Source organism: Haemaphysalis longicornis, unplaced genomic scaffold (assembly GCF_048455015.1).
Source record: "Haemaphysalis longicornis isolate Haplotype H1 unplaced genomic scaffold, Haemaphysalis longicornis Haplotype H1 scaffold_1, whole genome shotgun sequence".
Classification (NCBI taxonomy): Eukaryota; Metazoa; Arthropoda; class Arachnida; order Ixodida; family Ixodidae; genus Haemaphysalis; species Haemaphysalis longicornis.
In genome coordinates, this window is record NW_027526203.1 from 428,150,683 (window position 1) to 428,177,514 (window position 26,832).

Sequence of the window (26,832 nt, forward strand, 5' to 3'; positions counted from 1 at the left end):
CCCCCATTCACGCTGTGTACATTGTGTCTTTCTCGCTGGCTTTTCTCTGTTATGACGTGTTATTTTTAATTGCTGGCTTGGTCGGGATAACCATCTCACCATAAGCCAACGCTTTCTACGTATGTATAATAATCAGACGAACACCACAGGAACATGTTACTTCTGTAGCGTACTACAGTGAATATGATACGAAAAAACCTGATTATATGCCTTAGTTGTAGTCCTCAACGCCGTAAAATACGTCGGTGTGATGTTTAAACGGAGCTTATCTATCTTCCGGTACATCAAAGCTAAGCGCTCTCTAAACGGACCTGATACAGACAGAGCATCCCATGCAGGTGTTGACGTGCAATAGGTGCTACGTGCGAGTGTCTTTTCGCGGGATCACCATATAAAGACGGGAAAGGAAGCGGAGACTGGAGTTTCTGAAAGAGAAACGCAATTGCACGCTGGCACGGAACCACGTCAACGTGACGGCGTTGGCCCACCACGCCATTGTTAGTTAGGGGGGCAAGAAGTGCGCGATGCGAGTCCTTCTCCTTTTTCTTGGGTGCCTTCCGGTAGATTTAAGTGCTTAATAATCGCCTAAATACGGCCAGCGCGTACGCACGGTGCTGCTTTGAAGGCAGCAAAGGGACACGGCGGCCATCAGCCCGTGAATGAATTCCGTGCGAGTGACCAATTAAAGGCGGCCGCGCAGCGTAGAGAGAGGCCCCCCTCCCGAATTGAAAATGCGCGCCGAAAGGAAACTGCGGCGTCCGGCGTGGCCCCTAATTGAAACAAGCAGCGGAGCTTGGGTTTCCGCGCCGGTTCCGGTGAATGATGATCGCTCCGGGTCGATGGCGCAGGTGTCCACTGCTTCGGACGCGCGCGACGCACGCTGCCCACGTTTCCGTGCCACACGAGCGCCGTGCAGGCCTGGCGCACGTTCGCCTTCCGCCTTTGCCTCGACCGTTGCCTCCCGATGCCGGGCTCCCGGCTGAATACCTGCAAGCGCGCTTATTGCGTGTCGCGAGCTCTTGATGAGCAACATTCGTCCGGTTAGGTGTTACCAGTGCCTGACAGAACGTGCACATTGAGTTGCAAAAGATCCGTCTTTGAGCTCTCAAGGAGGCAACACTTTCCTCAGTGCGCTCCATTCATCTGGGTCTGGGAGTAATTAGCCGCGAGATGAGAATAAAAGACCTTGTGCGTATACTTCGCACGCAACCGGAAATGTGCAGCGGTATAATTTTTTCTTGCGTGTGTAAGAAGGATCTCGCCTCAGGACACGATACGATTATTTACGCCATTCGTTACTGCGAGCAGAATTAAGTGCCCGCCGAGGAGCGACTCACCTAGTTGAGCAGCCAGTGAGGCGATCTCTGCGGTCGCCTTCTCGAGGGCGGCGGGCATGGATGCTTCGTCGGTCTCGCTCAGTACCACTTCAATCTCGCCGACCGCGAAGCCCCAGTCAGTTTCGTCAAGGTCGACGAGGGCGTTCCCTGGCACCTTGTACGTTCTTCGGACAGTCTGTATCACGGCCAATTCCTGGAGGGCCTTGTTTGCAACCAGGTCGTTGACCTCAGTGGCGCCAGGCCCGAGCTCCAGTTCTGGAAGCAGCTCGCGGAGGGTCGCCAAAATGCGAGCGTCGCCCGACTCTTCTCTGTAAGCCACGGCCGAACCGCATGAGGCGTCGTCCTTTCTCCGGTACTTGAGCTCCCACGAGTTCTTCTCGCTGCGTAGCCTGAGCCAGAAGTCTCGCTGGCACAGGGACTGGTCCTCCGTGTCGTAGTAAGAGTCGACGAAGGTCTTCGTCGACACGTGGCTGGCGCCGAACGCGCGCAGACGCTGCTCGATGTCCGGCGGCACCTTAAACTTGCGCTCCACCTCCCGGCTACACCGGGCGGGGTCAGAACCGGCCATGTCTGGAACCAGCCAAGCAGACATGAGGTGGCATAAAACACTTTCCGCTGGTAAAAATACAAAACGTTAAGGATTATAAAATGGCATGATCTGCCGGCTAAAGGCCCAACCACATGCACGCGTAAAACCGACGTACTCGCGCAACGACGTAAACCGGCGTAAGCGCGTAAGGAACCGGCGTACTCCGGCGTACGCTGAATGCATTGCTACGCGCTTGTTACGCCCAAGTCAGACCCCACCAGACATCGACGCAAACTTTCGGGCGCACGGTGTTGACGTAGACCTCTGGCGGTGATGTTATCTGGCATAACAAGAGAGCAAATTTATAAATAAGCTAACTTTACTATTAATTATGCGATCAAACGAAGTAATTAGTAAAATACGGGGAGCAAACAACCGGACAAAACAAGCGAAGCAACGAGCAACTATGGGAGCAAGGCAGTTTACGCCAAATGTAGCGGAGGGTTTTGTGCCTGGCAAGTATGCATACTAATCCTCAACGTTTTTTAATGTCCCAAGAACTGTTTTATCAAATATACGTGCTTTTTGTAAGAATAGGCATTATTTGTTTTATCTGAGTTAAAATGTAGTTGAACTGGTCGCCACAAAGCTGAGTCGAGCCACACTGCGCGGCACATTGGTTTACGCGCGCGTTGCGGCGATATGTGGTTACTCGCCCTATCCGACGTCGTCGGTCGGCGTAAAGGCAGCGGCGTATGTCGGCGTCGTCGGCGAGGCAGCGGCAGCGGCGTCGTTGCGCGAGTACGTCGATTTTACGCGTGCATGTGGTTGGGCCTTAAGAGTAATATGACCTGGTGGTATCTGGCGGCAAGGGGCGGCTGAGTTCTAAAAACAGCTACCAGTGCCTATATTTCAGCGCATCTATCAGTGGAAGAAACATCGTCTTCCAGTTTCCTCTCTGCTTATTATCTTGAAATTCTAAGGCTTCTGAAGGCGTGGTGTCTCTCACTTGGACTTGAATAGATGCAGCACCAGTACAAAATAAAATGCGCCTAATCATTTGCATTGCTTGTTTTCTCTTTTTTAAGGCGCTGTTTGCGCTCGTGACCAGCGAAGACGCAACTTCGCGATATGCAACTCCCGTTCGACTTGTTTCTGTCTTCTACCAAGCGTTTGCGCTCAAAAATAAAAGGTATATTGCGCTACAATGCAACAAGGACAGGTAGAAATCACTGTAAAAACAAGGGTCTGCTGCCTTGAAACAGTGCCGCAAGCATTGCGGGTTGCTGGAGGAGAAACTGAAAATAGGGAGATTTAGCGGTCCGTTTTCAATATGATATCGCATGCAGAAATCAACACGTTAATTTTCACGCCGCAACACTCACATCACGACCTGCAAAGGTTGCTTATTTTCATAGACGAGCAAGTTTTTTGTGCTTTTGAACCCTCCGACGTTTATTTATCCCACCAAATATGTTCCGACCGAAGTTACGAAAAGGCTGCGAACAAAGTCTATCGTCTCGTCATTCCCCTTGTTATCTAGGGAGATCGCTTGCTTCTACACTGCAACTAGTATCTGCGTCCCGATGAGTCTCCCGCTATTCGCTATATAATTCAGTTGAATATACCCAGACCCGCTGACCTGAGAACCAATGTGCACCGGCTGGGACCTGCCGCCATCGCGAAGCCGGAACTAACCAGGCCCTTGTTTTCCGGTTAATGCGCTAAGTCAACCGACTCCGCAGCCATGATTGGCTGACTGGTTTGCGATGACCGTCGCGCGACAAGAGCAATCGGGCCGCGAGCGTCTCTCTTTGCGACTGTCGCGCCACGCCTACGACGGTCAAAAAGCGAAGAGAAGCCATTGCCGACGTCTGTGATTCGCAGGTGGGAACAGTGTTCCGTCAAGCTTTTAATGAAAAAGCCTTAAATGGGTCATAGAAAAAGCCGGCGACAGGCTTACGGCGGCACTCTGCGTGCGGCGTATGTAGCAGTAAAACGGCCAGAACCCCCCCTCCTCCCCCCCTTCCTCTCGCATGCACGCAGAGGTGCATTGTTCAGCGCTTTCCCAGGATTTTCACATCATAACATTAGGCCTAACGTTAAGCTTTGAGGTCTAACCACGTTACCCCACAGCTTGATGTATATTGAGTGTCACATTTCCTGGCATGTCGCTAGGCTCAATTTTAGGGCTACCTAACGCTAAGCCTCACAAGGGCGATAGCACACACCCGATGCTTCGATCGTGAGGCGAAATTTCGAACCCGAAATCGCCTCTGTATTTCGCCTCCATTGAAACTGTAGCCTCCGCGGAGGGAAAGCGAACCTGACACCCTACGCGTACCAGTGTAACGCTTTAATCACCGAACCACCGCGGCCGGCGGGCGAAAAATATGAGGCAATACAATTTGTTTCCTCTTTGAGCTCTTGAAGCTCAAAAATAAAAGCTCGATGTCTTACAGTAACAAGCTTTGCATAGCGCAGTGAAGGTCATTACTCTGCTCCCGGCACCGAACTTCAAAGTTCTGGGGGAATTTATAGTGAAAACAATGTAAGGAGCTCGGGGAGCAGGCACGGAGAGGCACGCAGCGAGGTAATCTAGGAGTTAGTAAAATACACCGCACAATAAATACCAGAATTTTTTTTTATCTGATTAATCGGTGGTACTCGCCGAAGTCGTTACAAGTTACCTCACACTCAGGTTACGTAAGCATGACATGTAATTACTGAGCAGTTCAGCTCAAAACAGCGACACAGTACGAAAGGAAAAGCAATCATCTCTTGTATGTTAGCAAACGCCTTCCAAGGCGCCCTAACACTTGCACGGCCGTGTCCTGAGGAACAAATTTGTTATTCGTCCCAAATCAAAATAAAAACGGGTAAAAAATACGCAATTCGATTACAAGGCGCGCATTAGCGCTAGCTAAATATGTGAAGGCAGCACGACGTATGCGCAGAGACAGCCTGCGTACACGGGTCTTCAAGAATAGGCAGTTTTCTCGCAGCTTCTCCTTCAACTATTTTTTTTTTTGCTAATTTTTGTTCTTCCTGTTTCTTTTTGTTTTCCGTCCTATCGAGATGCTTTCATGCCGCCGTTAATCACGAGTTTTCCCCTTTTCTCTTTCTGGCTAGCAGTCCTCGGCACGGCTATTTAGCGCGAGAGCACTTTAGTTTTGCTGTTTTGACGCGGCGAACTGTAACGCGCACGGCGGTTTGCTTTTACTCCCTTGCTTCGTTCCTTGAGCAGGGATGAGCGTGGAAAAAAAAAAATTGCAGATACAGATTTATTGGAGGGGATGGGCCGGTGATAAAAAACACACCAGAGGCCGACGAAGTGGGATTATAAAAGACAAAAGGGAACTCATCCCCTCTCACTAATAGAGGAACAAAACAGAACAAACACGCGTGAAAATCAGCAGCGAACCAAGGCGAACCAAAAGAAGCGCGCGGCGGCTGCGGGCGAAAGGCACATTCATGCATGCATGAGTGTGCGGCGAATGGCTCTCGCGCGTATAAAAAATGAACGAGTGTGCGCAGAAACAATGCGGGCAACAAAGGGCCGCGGGGATGCAAGCCAGCGCGAAGTGACGCGCGCTGAAATAAAGGCCAAAACTAAGCGCGAAAACGGCGGGGAACAGCAGAAAGAATCAAACGGAAGGAAAGGCGGCGGTGGTGGCGAACGCTCGGAAGTGCTTCCGATGAAGAAACAAACAGAAATCTCATCAAGAGAAAAACTGTCCGTGATTTATGAGGACAAGGGCGCTTAAATGTTTCAGAACGAGCCGTGCTTGCGTCATTTCGCGAAAGTCATTTGCTAGCAGCGTTGGCGACAGGGTCGAGAGGAAGAGGATGGGGCCGCGACAGGCGTCGAGCCACCCTTCGCATCCACGCCTTCGCCTGAACCCCGGTTGCGTGTTGCCCTTGAACGCCGCGGTAGCCCGGTGAGGCGATAGAGGGCCTGCATGATCAAGTTAGACCAAAGGCGCTGTGGTATACACTCCTGAGGTCGGTACGAGGGGCACAGTCGGAGTCTCCGTGGCCAACCGCGCCGTTTCAAATGGTTCCTCTGCGACGCGTCTATGGCGGCGTACGTTGTAGCTAGCGTACGCAGACGCGCAGGTCCCGGGCCCACCCGTGCATGCCGCCATTGCCACCGTTCGACGCGTCTGTTCTTCAAAACGTTACCTGAGTCGTACGAAAGCAAGGTGCTGCCACGGTGCTTGCTACAAAGTCGGCATTAAAGGGGAAGGATAGTCAAATAGAAAGCAAGTGCAGCTGGCCATCATTTGATCGTTGATCGCAGAATCGCAACAATTCAATCGTCGAATAACAGTGACGGTCATCCCGCTCTTCACTAGCGTCAATTCAGTACTCCTCTTGAGATGAGAGACCGGAACCCCTTCCCTACAGACGAACAATGCTGAGCCACCCGCTCACCACTATAGGGAATAACAGTGGGGGATTGAGGAGGCCTGCACTTGTAAAAGTCATAAGAAGCGTTGGCGGTCATTGCGCTCCTCACCAACTTCATGCCTCCTAAGCTCCTATAGAGAGCAATTCTAGGAAGGAGAGTCGTCGTATCTTCCCTAAGTTGAGGACGTGCCAAGGCGGTGCAGTAATTTCAAGCAGACATGCTGCTAGCAGGTTAGGCTCAGCGTGCACCAACAAAAAAATTAGTGAGACCCTTGCTTGTCAAGTGGCGTCGCGAGTACATGCTTACATAGAAAACCAATGCTACTGAAAACAAGTCGTGCGTTTGAACGTTGTGACGAAAATTCGGAGACACGCAAGTTACGACCGTGGAAACTAACCAACTGATTGCCGAAATTTTCTAGATGCAGAAAACGAAGTGTGCTTTATATTTATCAGAAAATAGTGCATCTTTAATGTTTTATCTGTTCCAACCGGGGTTAGAAGAAAGGAGCAGTTGATGAAATCATCTGCGATACGGGAGGCGTGACATATGGAATGTGAGTTCGTGTCATACGTTTCGAGTATGAACTGATCTTCTGAAACGTCAGTGGAGAGCGAGCTCTTTTTAGGGCTAAAGCAAGATGACTTGCGGTGTCATCGTTGATAAGGGGCCCCGGCGCAGTGGGAGAGGGAGAGGGAGAGGGAGCAAGGTCCCGAGAATAGCTATTCTAGGGACCTTAAGTGAGAGGGACACGGGTATGTGCCGGCCTGCTGTTAGGCATAACGTTCCGCTTTGAGCTCAAACATCGTCAACGGGCACACGCAACTCGACGGACAATAAGCTTGGCGGTGCTTGGCGCGTCGTTAGGCTCAACGTTAGGGCTGCCAAACGCCAAACCACAGGGACAACAAATGATTGGCCGAAGCTCTGGCTCATAGTAATCAACGGAGAGCAAAAGTAAAAGACACACAGGAAAGGGAATGGTAAGGACGCTCTCACGCCGTATCTCTCATACCCCTCCCAGGTGTCAGGTGAACAAACGGAGTCCACATCATTAGTCACATTCTGAGAAAGTTACACAATATCACCGACCTGACCGACTATAGAGAGTTTTAGTATAGCGTTTGCTGCCTTTGCGTACCCTAAACGTTAATTTTTTGCGCACGCTACGTCGGCACCGCGAAGAGAGTTTTATTACAGCGTGTCGTCGGTTTTGCGTTGCGACAGGCTAACGATTACTGCACCATCTTTCGAACCAAATGCGAAGCGACTCACTCATCTGGCCGAACGAGCACCTGGAATTTTGCACGACTACCCAACCAGTGGAACCAAACGCCTTCCCGTTAGTATTGTGCAAAACGTGCACAACATGATAGAAATATTCTCGTACATAAGCACACTCTATAGCGGAAGCACTGAAGCCCCGAGTTTACTTGTCTTGGCTATTGCACACAACGCGCAGAACCAAAATCCCGGGTTTAACGTATACATTTATACGTATACGTATAAAATGTGATCTTTGGAATTCAGTCCGTCGTAGACATAGTACTCACTTCACGCGATTTGCAGTATCGAACGGCAAGTCACTTCACTCTGGTGCAAGCCGAAAAGGCTATAACCGCACACACTGGGTTGAGTCGCCGCTAGTAATAACTACTTCCGAACATAGAAACCACAGTTCATCCGCAGGAGCACACCGTCGCCTTCCACCACGAGGTGAACGCGTCAACAGCCCACTCAGCTCCAGATGCTGGCCTGCAGGAGCCTTGTTCGGGCAGTCGATGCCACGTTAGCTTCGCTCCCCGCGAAAGCAACGAGCAAACCACAGAACCTATTTAAGAAGACAGGAGCGGAAAAACGTCCTATAAGATGCAAATTACTGCCCACAGAGGAGCGAAAGCGTTGAGGTGCTCCGCTCTACCGGCCGCCATGTTGCAAACACAGGAATACGCAAGGTCCGTAGCGTACGCACGCTACTTCGCTACTCCGCCAAATGCGAAACCAACTCTGCGTACTATGCATGCGCAGTGCGACGGACGCAAGGGAATAGCGTACGCTAACACTTTGCGTAGGGCTGAAAACGCTATACTAAAACTCTCATATTTCCCCCAACCTCCCCCAAACTCTCTAAATAAGAAGAAACGACTCTCCGCCGCATCCAAACAAATGTCTTCGTCCACCTGATTCGCGTACACCGCGTTCCCACTGAATTTCGCGCCCACTGCACTTTCTGCTGCCAGGCACCTCTAGACCACTTTATGTTAAAGTGTGCACAGAACCAAGACCTAGCACCTTACCCTTACCCTCTCCCCTACCTGAGCTGTAGGAGAACCTGAACGACAGTGACCACCTCGACGTAAAAAACTTCTGGCATCCGGGGCACAGGTCGCCCGGTGAACACTTGTATCCACCGACTATAGAATCACTCCTACTACGTGGTGTAATAAAAGTTTACTACTACTGAGCCACACGGACGTAGCCTCTGCAACTCTTACCAAGCTAGCCGACAGAGGCACGTGCCCGAAGAGGTGTAAGGGAAACGCTTTATAACGCGGCTAACCAACTGAACCATTCCAATCAATCAATCAATCAATCAATCAATCAATCAATCAATCAATCAATCAATCAATCAATCAATCAATCAATCAATCAATCAATCGATCGATCGATAGATGGATCGATCACTTCGAGCGAAAGCGCTAGTTGGGTTGACCACAAGAAATGTGTGAGCGTCCTCTGAATCCCGTGTTGGTACTTCGAATCCTATCAAAAGTAACATACCCTCAGAGCAGCACATTCCTGCGGTGGTATATTAGACAACGCTTGATAAGTCGGAACTTTATCATCTTCTGTGGTACGCGCAGCCAAGCCGTCTGTCACTTTTTTTTCTGTCACGGGGACCACTTTTTTGATTGTAATCAGTGTAGGTATACGCAACCCTGAAAGCCTAAAACGAGTTCCTGCTGCGAGCGTACAAGACCCTTTGGTTAAAGGGGGGCAAAGGAGGTTCATTACGATCCTCAGTAACTCGAAGAACGGAATTTTAAGCGAGATCGTGAAGTCACTGCTCACGCACACGCAGACATCAAATCTTTTCAAAGTAATCCAGTGGTGCTTCCATTGTTCAATCGATCAAGGAACAAGGGCTTAGTCGACAAGGGGAGTAACTCGATAAACGAAGCGCTGACAGCCACGCCCAAACCCGAGAATAGGCGACAGCAGAGCGCCGCTCGCTCCAGCCGGTGTTCGGCTCACACAACTCCCCGTAAATAACGGCGCGCAAACAACGCGGCCGGGCTCTGGTGAACAACAATGCATTATGTGCGTTGTCAGCGCCTCTTAAGTGCTGAAACGCCGCACTAAAAGATCTCGTTGGGCTCGTGGCAATTGAAAAGCTTGTTGATGTTGTTATTGTTGTTGTCAAAATAACATTGCTGTTTTATTGAAGAACCCCGTACGCGAGCGAAATTGAACGCGCCGTGCTGTACTACGAGATGCAAAAAAAAAAAGTGCCAACAAACCGCCTTTATCAACGCTGTGCTGTCAAAGGAACGGGCGTGAGCGGTTGTTGCTCGCTTGTCCTTCGGGGCAAAAAAAAAAAAGGGTTGGGGGGGGGGGGGGGTAGGGGTGCGAACAAACAGGAGCAGGCAATCTAATACGGGCATTTGACTTGCTCGCTCCACTTCTACGTATTGCGTGATCAATTATACAAAGAAAGGGTACCACTGTGCCCGGATAAAAACGTTGCCGCTTGTTTTCGAAGGGGTGGCGAGACGGGAGCATGCGCCGGGGTTGCTCCCTTGTCCTTATTAAAAAATGCACGCCGCCGAAACAAAACTAAATGCCCCCCTCCTCCCCTGCCAGCGTAAGGCGGGAGAGGAAGCCACCCCTTTCAGGCGCCGGAACCGCTGTGTTCCTGCGCAACCCTTTCGCGCCCGACCTGACTTCTGCCGGTGCGTGTGCGTCTGTGCGGCCGCCGAAGAAGCCTTGTTTGCCCGTTACCGTGGCGTGTAATCGGCCCGGTATAGCGGCCTGCCCCAGCGCGAAAGGCAGTGGCGAATCGCTTGATTTAGATGATGATTGTGGCCACGGCGAGGACATCAACCCGCCGAGCTCCCCGAATGGCTTACCGGATCCCGAATGCCCAGGGAGCTTGTTGCGCCCTCTTTTTGTTTACTGGCGGCGGCAGCTCCCCCTTTCTTTTTTCTTGCCCTTGGCTGAACTGCGCTCCCCTCCTCAGAGGTGTCGATGCGCCCGTCTGTGCGTGTTAACGCCTAGTAGGCACGGCAGGGGCATGAAGGGTGCCTTTGACCGCCCGCTCGGCTGCGGTTTGGGTAGTTGCGGCTCCACGCTTGGAGCGTAAAGATTAATCCCGGCTGACTGAGGGGAGCGGGGTCTCGCTGTGCAGAAAGGTAACGTGGCGCGGCTTTTGAGGCGCGCATTACTGCTCCGGCGTGCGGTTTACGCTCGGATAATCACGCTGTCTTATTTGTGTTCCACGTAGAAGCAACACTTCCTAATTGAGTTTGACTGAATGGGGAGAAACTGTGAGGGCGTTTCATTTCACTTTTTATGCCAGTGAGTAGTTAGTTACACAAATGTATTTTTAGTGCGTGCGCTATTTACTTGCGCAGCTCATATTCCGCCGGAAATATTCGAGTTGCAGCTGCACAAATTTGCATATATTGAGCTCTAATTCAGACACGCGCAGTTTTTTTTTGTCCCCGCGACAGCCTAAAGTGTTGTTGTGAGCATAGCGTTTTCATTTCAACAAGCGACGACTACAAATTTGGAAAAGTATCAATTGAGCCTGAGTGAGCATGTGCGTGGGTGCATCTGGCTGTGTATGTGTGTATGTGTGTGTGTGTGTGTGTGAGAGAGAGAGAGAGAGAGAGAGAGAGAGAGAGAGAGAGAGAGAGAGAGAGAGAGAGAGAGAGAGAGAGAGAGAGAGAGAGGAGAAAGGGAGGGAGGGTGACGGAGACAAAGATACCGGTTGAACGTTATGAGAGGCCCCTGCTTGTCACAATACAGGACACCAGTCGCTCCTTCCTGACCAAATATGCGTGTAAGGCTATGTTCAGACTACCGACGCAAAAGCCATATCGAGATCTATGGACGTAAAAAAACGGCGTGTCACGCAGCTCGGTTGGCTGAGACGTGAAATGACGTCATTCTTTAAAGTTATTACGACAGCTGCGGCAACAGTCTGAACCCGGCTTAACGCTTCGAACATTGTGCAACATACTGCTTGGAGTGACGCGAGAGCCTTACAAACTTTTTTAGTTCGAAAAGTTCTATCGACGTCAAGGAGAAGAGGGAGAGAGAAAACTCTGTGATAGACCGGTGAAGTCAGCTAGACTAGCCACCCAATTTGCAAGGCCAGATAGGGATGAATGTGGTATGGTTCTCGCACACACACATAACTGTACAAAAGAGAAGCGCGCGCGAAACGCCCCCACACAATCCGGCGAAACAACCTTATGACCGAGATTTTACAGTGCACTGTCGAGTCCAACGGTGTAACAAAATGTTAAAGCAGCGTCATTGTTGCGTGACATGCCATTCTTGAGTATGCCCACAAAGAGGTTCCCGTAAATAGAGCTGGGCGGACATGAGCAGGCCCGGAGAAACCCTAACAGTGTTCCGCTCGAGTTCTTAACTAGGGCACATGCCGAGGCCCTAGCGAGCTGCGCAGGTCGGACGCCACTGGGCAGAGGAAGTCTGCCGACGCTGTTAAAACAGATCAGTTAAAATGAATCAGGTTTGACACTTGTAAACCTAGTTATCACGAGCGAAAGCGAAGACCACGCACAGAGTGTTCCAAAAAAGTCTGCGTTTGATTGAGATTTCGCAGCTTCCGACTAGCTATCATCTCTACTGGGTGATTGGATTCAACGATTCGCTTCCTCTGAGGACGCGCAGATAGCCGAGCCGGCGCACCATCGATGACGAAATGAGGACCCTTGCGTGGGCAAAGCAGCCGGCAAAGCAGTGCTTTCGAGAGCGTGGATGGTGTGTTTCTTTAATTTTAGTATCTGTAAACTCAGCAAGCGCAGTGTTTTTATATATCAGTCATTAGACTATCGCTTGTCACATGGTTCGCTTGAGGTCAACCGCGTGTACAGACGGCCCAGCTGCCGCTGGGCAATAAGGCGTTGGCAGCGGGGAAGCCCCGGACGAGCATAGCGATACGAAAGGCCCAGCTTGGTGCTGGCCTGTGAAGGTCCGACGCGATGAATGAGTTTTAAAGATGCAGCGTTGTAGAGCTTTCCCTCTAAAAGAAAATAATTTGTGTAGGCCACATTGAGTCTGCTCCGATGCTGGACCGTTTCATCTCGCTGTCTGAGGTCGCTTGGCGTCCATAATCTGCAGTCTTGGTCGATTGTGTAAAGCGGCGAGTAGGCATGGCTGAAGCCGGTTCAGAGCGAATTCTGAGAGCGCGTCCACTTTCTAAACGGGAATATACGCTCTCCGTAAGATACGGTAGCTTATTTCGGAAGCTTATTGTGCAGTCCTGAAGCACAAGAGCGTACGTGTCCTACTCCAACTTTGCATACTACTTTCCACTCCCCTACATCAAATCTCTCATGTTTGATTTCTCTCTCTGTCGGCGTCTTTGGGTCAGTCGCTTCCCGTGGAACTACAACTGATGGACGAGTAGGTCCAAAGACGTATCCAAAACCTACCTGTCGCACGACAAAGGCTCTGGTATACCTAATAAACACAAGTCTTACTTAGACCCTGTACATAATTGAAAACATGCGTGCGCATCATCATGATCGTCGTCGTTGTCGTAGTCGAAATCTTCATCACCCCAATTACCAACATCATCGTATCACATTCATCTGGCGCAGCAATTTAGACATCTTTGCTCGGCCGACATGGCAGTTCACATTAATAACGTTTCTCTCTCTCTCTCTCTCTCTCTCTCTCTCTCTCTCTCTCTCTCTCTCTCTCTCTCTCGCTCTCTGGTTAAATCGCAAAACCAGCAAAAGAAAAAGAAAGGAAACTATGGCGCACGTATATATACCTAAATTTCATCACACCAAATAGCTGCGATGCATCGTATTATGGAAGGATACAAAAAAAGTGCTATTTGGACAAGCTATACAGCTGACGGGTGAAGGTTGCGTAGTAGCAGTAGTAGGTGGTTCGATGGAAAAGGTGGCGTTAACAGACTGTGAGCACAATATTCAAGTCGATTCCATTCAAAAGACTCATTCATTCATTCATTACGAAATTTAACGCGCCGACGCTACACAGGCGATGAGGCGCGCTGTAGTGAATGGCTTCGGATTAATTTTGACCCCCTGGGGATCTTTCACGTGCGCCGAAATCTCGAACACACGGGCGTTTTCGCTTTTCGCCTCCACCAGAAAAGCGGCCGCCGCGGCCCGGAATCGAACCCGCGTCCTTGCGCTCAGCAGCACAACGCCATTCAAAAGACTGCATTGTCCTAATAACGCTGATACCAGTTTTCACACAAACTTCAAACAATTAATCTAGATAATGAGTGAGAGGAAACAAGGATAACTGGGAAAACAGGTGAATCCGTGTTGGCTCACCGTCCATTTCTCGCCCAGTCCGTACACCATCACATTGTTCGTGCGATTGGTGGTCGCCTACCCGAGCCACCATTACACGCAGAACTATGTGTGCCTCCAGTTTCCTTCGATCGGGGCACTTGTATTCTAACATAGAGTTAACGTCTGTTTTTATTACTGCACTTTCTACGTCACTGCTGACGTCGCGTAGGGCAAAATTTGAACATTTTTCGATATTTCCTTTCTTTTTTGTGTGTGTGAAACAACGCCTTTTGAGGCCGCAGTGAAGTTGGATGAGTTGCTTGAGACTGGTCGTCTCAAATAAAGCAAGGTTCCATTTGGTCTTCATGGTCCGTTCAAATAATATTTTCAAGCATCTTTCACCCCTTCTTTTGCGCAGCATTTGTTTAAGTCCCACGTAAGCAACTGTACTCGCAGCCTCACGCCCGACGGGTACAGCTGCACAGCGACCACTCAGACACTTGCGCTCCTGACATGTGCACACTTGGCCAGTGAGAACTAGGTTGCCCGATATAAAAATTAGGAGCCATTCCACTCTGCGAAAGTGGATGACCAGTGAGGCTGTGTAAAATACACATCGCGCACATGGTTACAGAACGTACCCGTATTTATTTTTCTCATCATTTGCTACTGTTAGTGACTACGATCATGATTAGTTAACGAAACTTGGAGGGATTACAGTTTTATCCGAGCTCAAAAACACAGGACAGCCCGTTTCACTGCAGCAGGGCGGTCCGTTTGACAGCAGACGTGAAGTACACGCTTCCCTGTCAACTATAGCTTATTTGACAAGTAAATGAAACTCACCCTAATCATATAGTCGCCTTGGCGGCTAATAGTGACGTATTTTGTAATGTGGTATGGTTTCGACATAAGAGGGGCTACAGCCGTTTTTTTTTTTTTTGTGTGTGTAACCATACTGCTCCCGTAGATGCCCATGTACGGACAGAAGACGCCAACTCTAACAGTCAAGGCGGAAAGTCGGGCTGGCTGATAATGAGTATAATGAGACATGATTATTAATGAAACATAAACCCGGACAAGAGCAAGAAACACTGAACGAAGCGTCGTCAAGTGTTTCTTGCTTTTGCCCGGGTTTCTGTTTCGCTGGTAAGCGTGTGTTATTATAATTCTGTAGCGTTTACAATTTCCCTGTGAAGTAACCAGCTATGACAAGTAAATGAAATTCGGTGTAACGATAGAGTCGTCTTGGCGGCCAATTGTCATGTAATTGTTTTGGGGGAAGTTTTGGTAAAACAAGGCCTGAAGCCTTTTTCTGCTGAGGATTTGCGATAAAGTTGGCTTTTCTGAAAGGCTTTCTTGCTCGCACACAGTATAAAAAATGCACGAAACCCCAGTCATAAACAGCTTCGTTCCAAAAATGCGAACAGCTCCTTTGAGAAAACGTGAGATGTTGATGGGTAAAGAACCGAAAGCTTCTAAGCTTGCAGGGGTAAGGTAGGGAGCACGATCATGGGCCCTGATAACCCATGCTGATATCTCTAAGCATTTCTCGCTATCTTCTTTGTACTGCATCCCCGGCGATTAAAAAAGCCTAGCATGAAAGTGTGCGACCAGCATGACATTTCAAATATACACTATAAAGCGAAAATGGCTGTCAAGCTCCCCCTCTACGCCGTACAAAAAATAAATATATAGTACATGTTTACGTTCAGGGGACCGGGAAAGCGATCCCTGTCGTCACAGTCGATAGTATGTAAGGAATAAAAAATAATCTTTAGAGAAGTAGTGTACCTACTGCTGTGCAGTCGCTTCCTTTATCCCACCGACCAAAACCGTTCCGAGAAATTCGTGTAAGCTCTCGGCATACATATGTATATACGGATAAATTTCCAGAGGCTGAAATCAGCCACCCGATACGTCCGCTTTGGCATTCATTCTTCATCTTTTTGCTCTTGGCTTCCCGTAATCCTGGATTGTAGCGTACAGTTCTTCGACGCTCTCTCCCGCTCTTTCTTTTTCCGTCTCCCTCTCGCGATCGTTGCTTGCGCTGGCACTCATTCATTCTACGACCCCCCCCTCCCCCCTCCCCTACTTTCACTAAAACAAAGACAACTGGGCAGAAGTAAATCCGCACATGCTACGTGTGCCTGTTATGAATCCTGCGTTCAGTTCATCATTATACTGATTATACACGGAGAACAGTGTGAATCAGAGGATCAACGGCCGCTCGCGGGGAGAGGAGCCCTGCCTGCAGAGGCCGACCTTGGCAGCGGGCGGGGAAGAAAGGGGTTTTTGTGTTTGGAGCTGATGCGGCTGCTCAGAACAAGAAGTCTATGAAAAAGTCAGATAGCAAAGAGAGAAAAAAAAAAGAGCCGCCCGATAACCGTCACCGTAGACCATCTTCGGGCTTGAAGAACAAACGTCGGTTGTGCTCAAATGCGTGCCGCCAATTCCGGGAAACGCTCGTTTCCATCTCTTCATTTTTCCAAGCGCTTACCATACTTTGCCTCTTTTTTTATTTTGTGTGTGTGTATGTGTGCGCGTTTTCTTTTACGCATTTGTCGGGTCACTAAAAGAGGCGCGAAGAGTGAGCCCCAGATTTGTGGAGCAGCGTTGCCGTTCAGCGATAAATAAGACGCGAGAAAAGGGTGGACGGAAACTGTAGGAGAGGACGAGCGTTTGAAATGCTGATCTACAAGCGGTCGATCATGCAACGGTGGCCGCTTTAATTTTTCTTTCTTTATGGTCCGCAGCGTACCTTTGTCCCGTTCTGGCGTTGTGCACCCCTTGCTTCGGCGCTGACGCCTCCGGCCTTCCGCAGGGTCGGAATGAAATCTTTATAATAATAGTAATCATAATCGTAATCACCAGCCCCGTTCCTGGTCGAGCCCCGCCGAGCAGCCAGTCTAGCGGGTGGCGGGGAGAACTTCCAATGAGCGGGGGGGTCGGAATGAAAAATGGCGAAGACATTTTTCAAACTACCCGCGCGAGGCGCGCTTTGGAGGCTGCTGCTAACTACACAGCCTGTTCCTGTCCCGAGCGCGCGCGTTCGGCTCGTCGAGGTCTATGAGAGCTGGTCGTCTCTCGCAGTCATAAATCCATAAGGGACGCGTGATCGACTGGCGAGGACCTCGGGTGGCTCTCGAAATTAAAGGGTGCCGTGCAGTGCCGGGGGCCCACTCGAAAGGGAGGGCGCTACATTGTTTCACACACCCCTTTATTTGAGGGACCCCCTCTCAGGCGACACTTGCCTTTGCTTTTTATTCTTCCTCCTCTCGTTTTAGATGGCCTCGGCGAAGGCCAGGGTGATATATGCGAGGCTCGTGTGATGAGTCGAGTATCCCGTCGCGTTCGTGCGCTGGGGCGCGTGCGGCCGCTCCGCTAATCGGATTTGTACTTCGGGCGCGCCTGCGGCACTGGGCACGGGAGATCAGGTTGAAGAGGAAGCGGCGACGGGCGGACGCGACCGTGCGACGATCGAGGCGCCGCGTGAACAGGCATCGGGCGCGGGAACCACGCGTCAGCCTCGGACGCCAGGCCATACCCCGTCGAGCCTAACTGCTTTGCCGAGCAGCGCTTCCAGTCCGGTGCAGGACGGGCTCACGGTGGTCGTGTACGCTTAATCACCCTTGCAGACGCAAGTATAACTGCTCGGGCCGCTAAGCGCGATAAATGAACGCAGAAGAGTCGCCTACGTTGAAGCGAGGTTTTACATCAGCGGGCTCCTGGGAAACAGACCGGTCAGGCAAAGATTTTTGCAAGCAGCGTCAAGGAAAACTTTTTCTGGGCACGTGGTTCATTTCATTGTCTTTAGGAGCGCCACTATAGCTGTCATTTCTTGCTTTCTTTCTTTTTTTGTCCCCAGTACACGTGCGTGTCACCATATAGCAAGTTTCCGGATTCACGTTACTGCGCTGATATTTGGCACATATGGAAACTGCTGCCCGCAGGACTTATGGGTCAACATGCATGCTGCCTTTCAGCCTCAGTTGTTTTGTTAACGTAACAAACCGCTTAGCGTGATATACAATGTTATAAAGGCGTTTGTTTGATTAGACATAAAAAACAAAGCCAATAAAGTCATAGGGAACGCAGTTCGTCTCTTCTTCAAGCGAAGCTTGTATTGGCTGGCTTGTGTAGTGGAAGCTTGTGATGGTATTCCAAAACCCAAGCGCCTCAATAAAAAAAAAAAAAAAAACGCTTCCAATGGTCGCAATCGAACCTCGGTACCTCGCGTTACCTAGCCGACGTCTATCCGATCGCACCATTCAGACACGATATTCCTATCCAAAGCGTTAAAGGTGATCCTTGCGCGGCGTCGTTGCCACGGACGCCGCCGTTGCTAGGCCGCACTGCCCGCCGGTATATGAGCGGCGAATTCGAAATGGGCGCGCTGTAGACTCACGTCACTGTTTACCGCAGCGCCGTTGGCACAGACGTTGCCGTTGATAGGCCACGTTGCATGCCGGGAGATGAGCGGCTGATTTGAAAGTTGCCGAGAACTACAACGTGACAACAGGCATGCCATCGGAAGTGAATCTGTATGTGGCGAGGTGGGATTCCTTATCTGGTGCGTGGGTGGTATGGTTTTCTTCTAAGATCGGTTCAAGCTCAGCCTGTGGGTTGGGTGGGGATTAGTTTGGCTTGGGGCAGGAGTTGAGCTTGGGTTGATTGGAGATGGGTTGGGTTTGATTAGGGGTTGGTTTGGGGTTTTGAGTTTTGGTTTGGTTTGTACTGACTGGGGACAAGGTTCACACGCACCGCTGTCCTCTTTAGTTTTTTTGTGTGTGAACGTAGGCCTTACGTAATAATAGAAAAGAAAGAAAAGTCAGAAAAAATTGTGCCCTGAGTGGTATTCGAGCCCACAACCTTCGGACGACGCGCCCGATTCTGTACGTATTGATATCCTCCTCCATATTGTAATGTGTTTTTGTGTATGTGGGTGCACCTTCCATTCAGCCGCGGTAGCCAGCATCTCTACGACAACTCAGATTCAAGGTGAAGAGACCTTCCTGTTTACTCTGAAGCTGTCAGCGCATGGGCATTTTGAGCGCGTAAGCAGTGTAGCAGAATATACAGTGGGCTGGGAACCCTGGTATGGTATACCTTTGGCACCAAGATTGCCAGAACCCATGGCCACTCGGTATGCATTTAGCTGAAGATAATTTAAAACGAGGGACTCATTGAATAAACACAGAAAATGAAAGCCAAGAGCCAAGGATGCCAAGGAACGCTTAGGCAGGTGAAGCAGTCTGTCTCCATTTGTGTGCCAGTGAAAATATTAATTTCTCTTTTATGAGGTTAGCAGCACCAAAGTGAGCGATTCTTAAGAAGCCTTTTCTCAATCCAGCTTGTTCCCTCGGTTTCAGAAAAATGCTGCTTGACATCACCGTTTTATGAATTAGAATTATGGTGGTATTTTTCTGGGCGAGTGGTATGTTTAATGCCCTGAGGCATTCTCCCCCGTACTTGTAGCTCGCCGTACTTTGTAGATCGACGGTTATTCCGTCGTCACCTGGCGCTTTGGCCCTCTTCATTTCATTGAGCGCATTTTCAACCAAACTTCGCGCGCCATGCTGCAGCATGGTCTGCTCAGTACTGTTTTATCTTTTAATGTTGCTAGAATATAAATCTGCATAGAACCTTACCGTTAGTTTCATATCTCATCCACGTTGTTCCTTATATTCGTCTCTCGGTGCATGCATTCTATCCCTGCCAAAGCCAACTTCTTTGTTTCCCGTAAGCTCCCGCCTTTGTTTAATGTTTCTTCAACCCTATCCATTTTGTGGGCACATACGTGACTGTTCTTGCTTCTTTAAATTAATTTTGACGACTTCGTCACTTCGATTTGCTCCTTCGTTCCTCACTATTTGATATTCCCGCGCTTCTTAATAAGCTCCTTCGTTTTCTGTGATAATTCACCGGTTTATTTTTGAGGTTCTCGCCCTTCTACGGCTATACTGCTGAGCCTGTGATTATCTTACATAGTCCTTTAATTAGTCTACGATTTCTTTCTCTTGGGTGAAGATAGTGAATTTGTCCTGAAATGTTATTTGAAACTCCTGCGCCATGTGTCTTACTTATTTCAAGTTTGGTTCCCATCTTTTTACCCCTCTCTTCTTCCCTTGAGAGTGGTGGGGGGCACATGAATAAAATTTCACATGGTCAGTCTTCCCTACTGATTTGATGATGAACTTGCTGTCTCGATAAGGGACAGAGTTTCAGTGATAATGATCAACCAGCTAGCTTCTAGTTGCTGTATCTTTTATAGCGGCAACTCCATGTGAGAGGCTACCACAGTTTAGCGCCGCCTGCCGTCTGACCCAAAAAATTGGTCGCCATCCCGCCCTGCCAAAGTGGATGTCCAGCAATGCTGTTGTAAACCACTGCAAACGGTGATGGAGGTGGGTATGAAATGTTTCTCGTCGTCTCGGCGGGCTTGTCGCTTGCGCTCGGCTAGTGTCACTAGATAAGGGTACGGAATATCGGCACTCTTTTCTCCTATCGTTCCGTGCCGCCGCCATAATCATGGGCTATTCGCATTGCGTGACATTTGTTTACACTGCGACGGTTCATGGGCGCCGCCATTTTGTTGTTTATGCGTTTTAGTCGGTCAACTCTGGTAGGCTTAGCTTGTCCTCTCTGCTTTGCGGCTGGGCGCGACTGACGTCGTTCCGAATAAGAATCAAAGATAACGCGTGTAACAGCATTTAAGCAGCAGAAGTGTGTCCAAAGATGCCGTTTTGCCGCATCTTCGGTAGTGTTTTTAACAAACGACCCAGTTAAAGTTAACGACGAGGCCGTAGATGCAGCAATCTCGCATCACTGCTGACCGACAAAATGGCCGCCTTTGCTGACTCGCAAGCCTCAGGGGCGGTACTCTAATACCGTATCTACTGACACTATGCTCGGCTTCTCTGGCGGCAAATGCTGGGTCCTGCTTAGCCTGACGCATGCGCTGGGCGTCTTGGGCAAGAACTGCTCTGTTCAGTGACACTAGTACTGCCTAGCCTTTATAGATGATCTGTAAACATAATATTTGTCAGGAACACATGGTAAGGGGTCCCATTGTTCACAGGCGTCTTATCATCCATATATGGATGATAAGCCGCATTATAATGCAGCTTCGATTGTTGTTTCCTTGAACAAATTCTGAGCTCTATGTTGTATACCTAATTATTCTGACGCATGCGTTCACGTCTTATGCCTTGGCTACTTGGCTTTCTTGCCCACGGAGATGAAACCGTCGGCGGGTAAAGGCATACAGCCTTGCTGTAAAATTTTCTGCAAAGCATGCTTCCTTGCAAGAAAGTGCGTAATGGTGACAAAACAATTTCACGAAGAAGAAAACGGTGGGGCTGAGTTTGAACTAAGAGAAATTCCTATAACAACATTTTAACACAAAAACTCATCTGTGTTGTTTCTGGATGGAACATACCAACGGCCCATAAAATCTCCTAGCTCATCGTCAAAGAAACTATATATAAAGTGAACGCAAGTTCTACTAGAGTATTTCAGCCCCAGAACACGCCTCAGTGTCAAATTGAGTCTTATACATGATAGCCTCTAGCTGCACCCAACAGGATGCCCAGGATGCATAGTTATTATGCATTCCGTGTATGTGTGCGTGCGCCCCTACCGGCGCACCCCTTACTCCTATGTGTACCCCTTTCGTATACGTGCACCCGCACCTCCTTATACCTCTCACGCATGCGCGTCTTTGTCGTGTGCGCGTGCGTGTGCGTGTGCGCGTGCGCGTGCGCGTGTGTGTGTGTTGCTACAAAGGAAATACAAACATTCAGACGCTACAATCGCCAGATTTACTTTCATGCGCAGTTGAAGCGATCACGGTATAAACAAAAGCACGTTTCCGGACATATCAAAACTCTCACTCGTTCCTATCACAGGCGCTCTGTCTTAGGCGAAAAGAACATGCTTGCCAATCTAAGTTCCATTCCTTGCAACACTATACAGATTATGAAAATTACGCCCTGCATGGAAGGAACCTCAGTTGTGGAAATTAAGAGCTTCACTGCATCACACCGCAGAAGGGGCACTAACTACAATGATTACCGAGTTCTTTTGACCATTATTGTTGATGGAAGCCTAAATTAGCTTCTTGCTTTTATGTCGCTATACCTTTGGCTACAGCCCACGTATTCAGGACGACTGTGGCACATCAGGAGCGCGTTACACGCACTGCGCATTCGGCGCAAAAAGGATTCGGCCATCAAACCCATGTCGTTGTTCCCCTTCTATTCCCTGTTTGCTCGTACATTCTCTTCATTACGCCTCGAGTCGTTAGCCGTCACCTCCGCATTGTGCGCATATTAATGGTGGCCCAGGCGACGCTGCAGGCACCCCGAATGCGTCGGCAGTTTACAGCCCCCCAGGCGCTTTATCCTGGCAGCTGGGGCTGGAGTTGCCTTTGACCTCGGCTTGCATCTGCTACTCAGACCCTGTTTAAAAGCACCCCGGGAGAGTGCCAAGGCTGCCGGGCCGCTTTTAAACTCTTTTTTCTCTCTTTATAATAGCTCTACGCAGTGTAGCTCAAATGCGACTACGCTGGGGTTGAATTTACGGTTCTTCCCGGTGCCTCCAGCCCTCTATGGCTTTGGCAGAGGTAAACTTCATTCCGGGCGTGGCCCGGAATACCACTGGGAGGCATGACTGGGGCTATGGCTTAAAAGCCTCGAAGGAATCCGCAGGCTTACCTTGTTACGCGTATCGAGCAGGGCACAGGGCTAGGAATCTATTGAACATGGGCGCATTGATTCGACAGGTGTAAGCAGCGTATGAAATGCTTGCTTGTGTATCGGGTGAAGAGCTTTTAGATGAAAAAGTGCTAGAAGTTTGCACAGGTTACAAAACCGGCCGTGGTATGGCGCCAGGTACACGTGCGTGCACTGGCGCATAAGCTATACCGGTTTCACCCTCCCTGCACGCGCGAAGCTCCACTATAGTCGACCGCAGTGCCCCGTACCAGGGTCAGTTTTCTAAGCCTCGCGAAAGTAAGTGACCGGTAATCTTTATAGACTTCAAGCCGCCGCAAAATACTACCATTGTAACTCGAAGCTCCAGGGATTACTTTGACCAAACTTGCCCGGATGGCCTTTTTAAGGCATCAACCATTGGCCGCCGCAGCCGTACTCGTCCGCTCTTGATACTGAACGCCCTCCGTCCGATTTGCGAGTGATATCTCGTACGCTGAAAGCTGAGCAATTAACTTAATACAAATATATCCTTGTAATATGTTCCAGGTAGCTGCTTTTGTACCTAAGAGTACTTGAGATGTAAGCCCGTATTGAATTATTGGCGTGTTTCTCCTCATTAAAAAAAAAAAACACGATGAGAAGCCGGCAAAAGTGCAGATTCAAAAGTACTGAAATGGTAGGGCCCCTTATTCAGCTGCGCGTGCGCGCTTTCACCACATTTATCAGAACAAACTTGCGGGATGAATCTTCAGCATTTATTCATAAGTGACAGTCACCGGCCAGAGCGTAGGGGCCGTTCAAGAACAAGCCTTGGCCTTTTCCTTGTCGTTGTTGATCATCGCAATAACACAAACAAGAACACCTTTTTGTTTTGGGCCACAGAAGCCACAGGAAAGTGTGGAGGCGCAGCGCGGCGCCAGGCGGAGGCGTTTGCGGCGCACGGCTTGGCGCCCCGTATACGCATATATACAGCAGCGTGCCCTCCCCGGACTCGCCGTGCAAGCAAGAAAGGGGCGTTGTGTTCTTTATTAATAAAGAACAAGGGCCCAAAGCTGCGACCAACCTGGTGAGTAACGAACTGGAAATAAGCGTCCAGTTTGAATTATTAATCGGATACGGGTGCCCGGGCCGCGGCGACGTTTTGCATACATTTTCCGCTCCCTGAAGTGCGCCTCGCGTCGTCCTTGGGCGAAATTAATTCACTGTCGTGCGACTGATTGGTGACGGGCCACGGGGCCGGCGCTCGCTGTGGCCTCCGCCTCTGACAGCTCGCCGCGGCGACGGCCAGCTTAATTGCGATCGAAAGCGCGACGCGTGGGTTACCGCCGCGGACGAGGCTGCGGCCGCCATGGCCGCCTCGGATGCAAATTGCCGCCTCTCTGCCCGAGACGAATGTCCCTGCTGGGTTCCTCCGAGGGAGAAGTTCCTTTCTCCAAGGCATATAGATCGACCCCTCGGCCGGAAGACTGTTGCTCCTTTTGTGCGAGGCAACAAGTCCTCCTTCGGAGCAGTGGGAGCCAAGTGTTCTTTTCTTCTCTTCTACTTGACGGCGCGTACGCTACGCACGCAGTGAAGAGTTTGACAACGCTTCCTGGCGTGCTGGTAGTTGCAGGGATTACTTAAAGTAAATGCGTAAAACAAAACAAAAAGTCAGTCAGGTCGAAGCGCAGATATTCGTATATGTGTGCCTTTGGGTTCCATCTGTCTTTCTGTCCTCAGCCGCATTCACTCCCGTTACTCTTGCAGTGCAGTGGCTGAACGCGGAATGTACATTCACAGTTTAAGTAGCATGTAATGAGGGAGTGAATGAGCATGACCTTAGTAATGAAATGCTTCATTCTTTGAAGGGCACTGTAATATGACAGTTTTTACGAGCGGGTGGGACGAGACATTTCGCAATGGTGACAAACATACGGACGGACGGACGGACGGACGGAAGGATGTGGGCCGGGGGCGCTTGGATGGATAGATAAAGTGAGTGAGTGAGTGAGTGAGTGAGTGAGTGAGTGAGTGAGTGAGTGAGTGAGTGAGTGAGTGAGTGAGTGAGTGAGTGAGTGAGTGAGTGAGTGAGTGAGTGAGTGAGTGAGTGAGTGAGTGAGTGAGTGAGTGAGTGAGTGAGTGAGTGAGTGAGTGAGTGAGTGAGTGAGTGAGTGAGTGAGTGAGTGAGTGAGTGAGTGAGTGAGTGAGTGAGTGAGTGAGTGAGTGAGTGAGTGAGTGAGTGAGTGAGTGAGTGAGTGAGTGAGTGAGTGAGTGAGTGAGTGAGTGAGTGAGTGAGTGAGTGAGTGAGTGAGTGAGTGAGTGAGTGAGTGAGTGAGTGAGTGATCCAATGGAGATGTTGACCGCAACAAATGAGGAGCCTGCTATCGCAACTGACGAACTAGGGGCACGAAACAGTAAACACGAACAATTGCACTTACACAAATCACTAACTAAATGGTACGCCTAAACGTGCAACATATTTCGATCATAACTAAGTTATGCACATGAATGACAGCCGCTGAAACAAGACTTAAACCGAAGGAAGCACTCCGACTGAGTAATCAAATTCGGCACCTCTGTACAAGATAATTGAATGTTATCCTTTATTCCTCAAGCGAACGCTGCGAAAGGGTCCGTACGATTAAACAAGGTTGGCATTATAACACAATTTAAGACTTGTGCGTATGCATTACACTATAGGTCGGAATCAACCATCCGACCGCCACCGATCCACTTGCTCACAGAATACCTTACCAGAAAACTACCTCAGCAAACACACGGATATTCGCATCTATAAGCAGGCAGCTGACTGTGCTGCACAGGAGAGCCTCGGGTTTCCCGCCTCCACTGCTTTCCACCTGTCGACACCCCTCCAGGGGCCTCATCATCGCCAGCAGCACAAATCATTCAACACAAAACCGGCCAAAAAAATTTGCCCCCAAGTCCTAACTCTGCCTGGATTGCTCGTGTTCCTTCTCGAATTCCCCCTACATCGCCTGCTGCTCCCAAAACAGAACCTCTCGTAAAATATGGAGACATTCTGGCCCACTATCGCCAAGGCAGGAGAATATTCCCGGCTCCACATCCCCAGTTATCGAGACAAGAAGCCACCAGCCTGAGAAGGATACAAACTCCTATCCCCATCGCACCCTTCTTCACGCGATCTACCCCACCATATACCCGGACACCTGCAATTTATGTCCCTTGCCGGGCACGCTATACCACCAAGTATGGGAGTGCGGACAACCCCAGGCCTACCCCCCAACCCTTCCCCTCTTACGAGCAGTGGGTGGCCTGCCTGAAAAGTCCAGACCCTGGGACCCAGCGTATACTGGTGAAGAGGGCCTGGACTGCCAGCCAAGGCCAGGGCATCCCGGACTAGGGACGCCCCCTACCGGGCGGGTGCCCTAACAGCAGCACCAGCGCGAGTGGAATAAACATTTATTCCTCCTCCTCCTCCTCCCCTACCGACAGAAGTCTTCATTATAAATATATCGTCAACCACAGCTATGACCCTGAAACTATCCGATGATGGTACGCCTCTTTGTCCACACCTAGGTGCCCGGACTGCATGCCTTAATGCCACAGAAGCCGATATCGTCTACCTCTTCTAGTTCTGCTCCGCATTCACCCATTACCGCAAATTCTCACCCCATGCAGATACTCCAACTCCCCTAAGGCCTCATAGGGTCGACCCCCCAACCCTAAAGCGTGAACCGCATGGAGCGTTTTCTGCTCGCGAAAACTCGCCGCGCACGCCACAGGCGCGCTGCCGTTGCCGCGGAGCCACCCGCACGCTGCGCGCGGCGCGGCAGGCGGCGGAAACATGGCGGCGGCTTCGGCCGCGAAGTGGCGTCGGGAGCTCGAGCGACCGCTTCTAAGCGCTCTCTAAAGTGCCGCTCAAGACACGCACGAAGTTGCTTGAGCGGCAAAGGAGCTTATAATGTGGATGAAAACGGTACTATAAAACATCATCCGCGCGGCTACTGAATCCGCCCAAGCAATATCTGCCGGGGTGGTAAGCCTAAAGATCCCCGGCGGAGCCAGCCGGCTGTCTCGAGTGCTTTGAAACCTCCGCCATGAGGCGCGCGCCTCCCCATTGGCGCAAGTCGCCAGGCTCCTCCCACTGCTGCGCGCGACGCGCGTCAAAATCTAGCCAAGGCAGATGCTGCCGCGGGCGCGGAATCGTTGACGCGGGCGTCGAAAAAACGCACGCGCAACGCCGACGCGCGCAAATCGCGTGAAAAAACGCTCCATGCGGTTCACGCTTTACGCTTAATGCACATTTTGCAATCAACAGCAGTCTTGGGAAGCAGCTGTGAGTCTGGCC

At 50.2% G+C, this 26,832-nt stretch overlaps 1 protein-coding gene across 7 annotated transcripts in view; it reads right to left on the reverse strand.

Moving 5' to 3' along the window:
• LOC144155702 (thiamine-triphosphatase-like) overlaps positions 1 to 26,832 on the reverse strand; it is a 496,904-nt gene that overhangs the window by 63,906 nt on the left and 406,166 nt on the right. For 6 of the 7 annotated variants that reach the window (XM_077687310.1, XM_077687307.1, XM_077687312.1 and 3 more), the window contains one exon: positions 1,338 to 1,907. In XM_077687310.1, coding sequence (XP_077543436.1) covers positions 1,338 to 1,905 — 568 coding nt within the window. In that variant the 5' untranslated portion in view covers positions 1,906 to 1,907. Of the gene's footprint in view, positions 1 to 1,337; positions 1,908 to 22,523; positions 22,636 to 26,832 lie in introns of those variants that run through there. The other variant, XM_077687313.1, reaches the window with a different exon arrangement.